This window comes from Pteropus vampyrus, unplaced genomic scaffold (assembly GCF_000151845.1).
Source record: "Pteropus vampyrus isolate Shadow unplaced genomic scaffold, Pvam_2.0 Scaffold145, whole genome shotgun sequence".
NCBI lineage: Eukaryota > Metazoa > Chordata > Mammalia > Chiroptera > Pteropodidae > Pteropus > Pteropus vampyrus.
The window spans coordinates 520,512-522,472 of NW_011888926.1; the positions used below are offsets into that span (position 1 = coordinate 520,512).

The 1,961-nt window shown below is 62.9% G+C and overlaps 1 protein-coding gene across 1 annotated transcript in view; it reads left to right on the forward strand.

The window, feature by feature from the left end:
* The window catches only part of SCUBE1 (signal peptide, CUB domain and EGF like domain containing 1), a 126,495-nt gene that overhangs the window by 110,630 nt on the left and 13,904 nt on the right, over positions 1-1,961 (forward strand). Inside the window, exons 12-14 of the mRNA XM_023535896.1 lie at positions 299-399; positions 879-1,033; positions 1,809-1,946. Coding sequence (XP_023391664.1) covers positions 299-399; positions 879-1,033; positions 1,809-1,946 — 394 coding nt within the window. The remainder of the gene's footprint in view (positions 1-298; positions 400-878; positions 1,034-1,808; positions 1,947-1,961) is intronic.

A 1,961-nucleotide genomic window follows, 5' to 3' on the forward strand; every position in this document is an offset into this window, starting at 1 on the left:
TCCGCGTCACACGCACCTGCGTGACCCCTTGACCTCGCGTCTAGCATCATGCTGGTGCGGAGAAGGAGGGCCAGGGCCCAGGCCCTGCCCAGTGTGGCCCAGGGTGCTAGGGAGCAAAGAGCAGAGTCGGGACCTAGAAGCAGACAGGCTGGGGGCTGAGTCTCAGCCCTGGGGCGGTGGACCACGGAAGGGCCCCCCTGGCTCTGAGGCCCCGGCCACAGCACCCGAGTGGGTCACTGAGTCTACGGGTCTCAGACCCTGTCTCAGTCAAGTGAGCCACATCTGCGATGGTCATTAGGTTCTAAGAGCTTCCGAGTCAGAGCTGTCCTGGAAGACCCTGCCCCAGAAGTGCCAGAGGCACTGCACTCTCATGGCCTTGGGACCAACGAGCCGGTCCCGGTCAGCACAGCGCAGCCAGATCCCCCACCAGCAGGAGCAGGGGTTCTGTCTTCAGCATCTTTTCATATTCGGGATGCTGGATTCAGGGACGTGGATGCACGCGTGTATGTTTAATGCGTCCACGGTGTGATTCTGAGCATCTGTGGTTGTAGGGTTCTTTAGTCCAAGGGGCTGGGATTGGCTCTTCGAAGGAATCGGTGGCCTGGGCATGTGTCGTTTGTAGCCCCCTTCCCTTCCTTGCTGCCTTCTGTCTTCCGCCCCCTTTCCTGAAGCACGGGCTATGAGAACTGGCTTTGCTGATGGGGGAGACTCTGGCTGGAGGGCCCCTGGCTTGACCTTGACCCCACCGTCCACATTTGCAGGGAGAGAAATGAGGGCCCCCACCCCCAGCTCCTGGTGGATTTGTCTCCCTGGCAGCCCCCCTCACACTCAGGCACGCCCTCTGCAGCCCTTGGCCCCCACCACCTCCCCGCTCACAGAAGAGGCCACCACCTTGGGGGACTTTGGCTTTCCCCAGGTGCCCCTGCCACCCCCATCAGACAGAAGGCCCGCTTCAAGATTCGCGATGCCAAGTGCCACCTCCGGCCCCGCAGCCGGGAGCCCACAAGGGAGGCTCTGAGGCAGCTGCTGCTGGGTGAGTGGGCCACCTGCCACCAACCACATGGCGCTGGGGGACCCGTGCTCGGGAGCTGGGAGCCAGGGTCCAGCGGGGCTGGGCTTCCAAGGGTGGGGCCTCTTCGTCCTCACCACCACGGTCCCTTAGCCCTAGGAGCCACACCTGGTGCACTGTCCACAGCAATGGTGTCCCTTGGGAAAGCAGGCAGCAGGAAGTGGAAAACTTGGGTCCCCCAGCATTCCTGGGGTCCGTCGTCCCCGCCTCACCTGGGGCTAAACGAGCTCCCAGGACAAGAGCTTTCTGCACAGGCCGGCCGTGTCTAGCAGCAAGAATCACAGGGCCCCATGCCGAGTGAGGGTGGCCGGGAAGTCCGTCCGGGCTGGGGCCTGGCAGGGGAAAGATGGCGAGAAGGGCCCAGGAGGGGAGCATGCCACCTCCGCCTCCACGAAGCGTCTCGAACTCCTCAGCATCCCTCCTCTAACGTGACAGACCTCAGCCGCAGCAGGCCCACCCAGGCGAGAGCTGCACAGCTGCACCAGGAATATGCAGGGGTGCCTCCCCGTGCGGCAGTGTGGGGGACTCGGAGGGTTGGGGGCAGGGCCTGGCTCAGCCAGCAGCCCCTCCTGAGACCTCAAGCCAGCCCCAGCCTCCTCCAGCCTTAGTTTCCCCATCTGCACCTTGGACCATTAAGCAAAGTGAGACCCTTGCCGACGGCCGTCGGTGTGCAGGGCCAGATAGGACCCTACTCCCTGCCCCATGCCACCTTGGCCACAGCGGTCCCTTCCTTGTCCAGAAAATTGCCACTTGACCTTTGTGACCTTCAAGTGTGACTCCTCCAAGAAGAGACGCCGTGGCCGAAAGTCTCCATCGAAGGAGGTGACCCATATCACAGCAGAGTTCGAGGTTGAGACAAAGATGGAAGAGGCCTCAGGTGGGTGAGGAGATC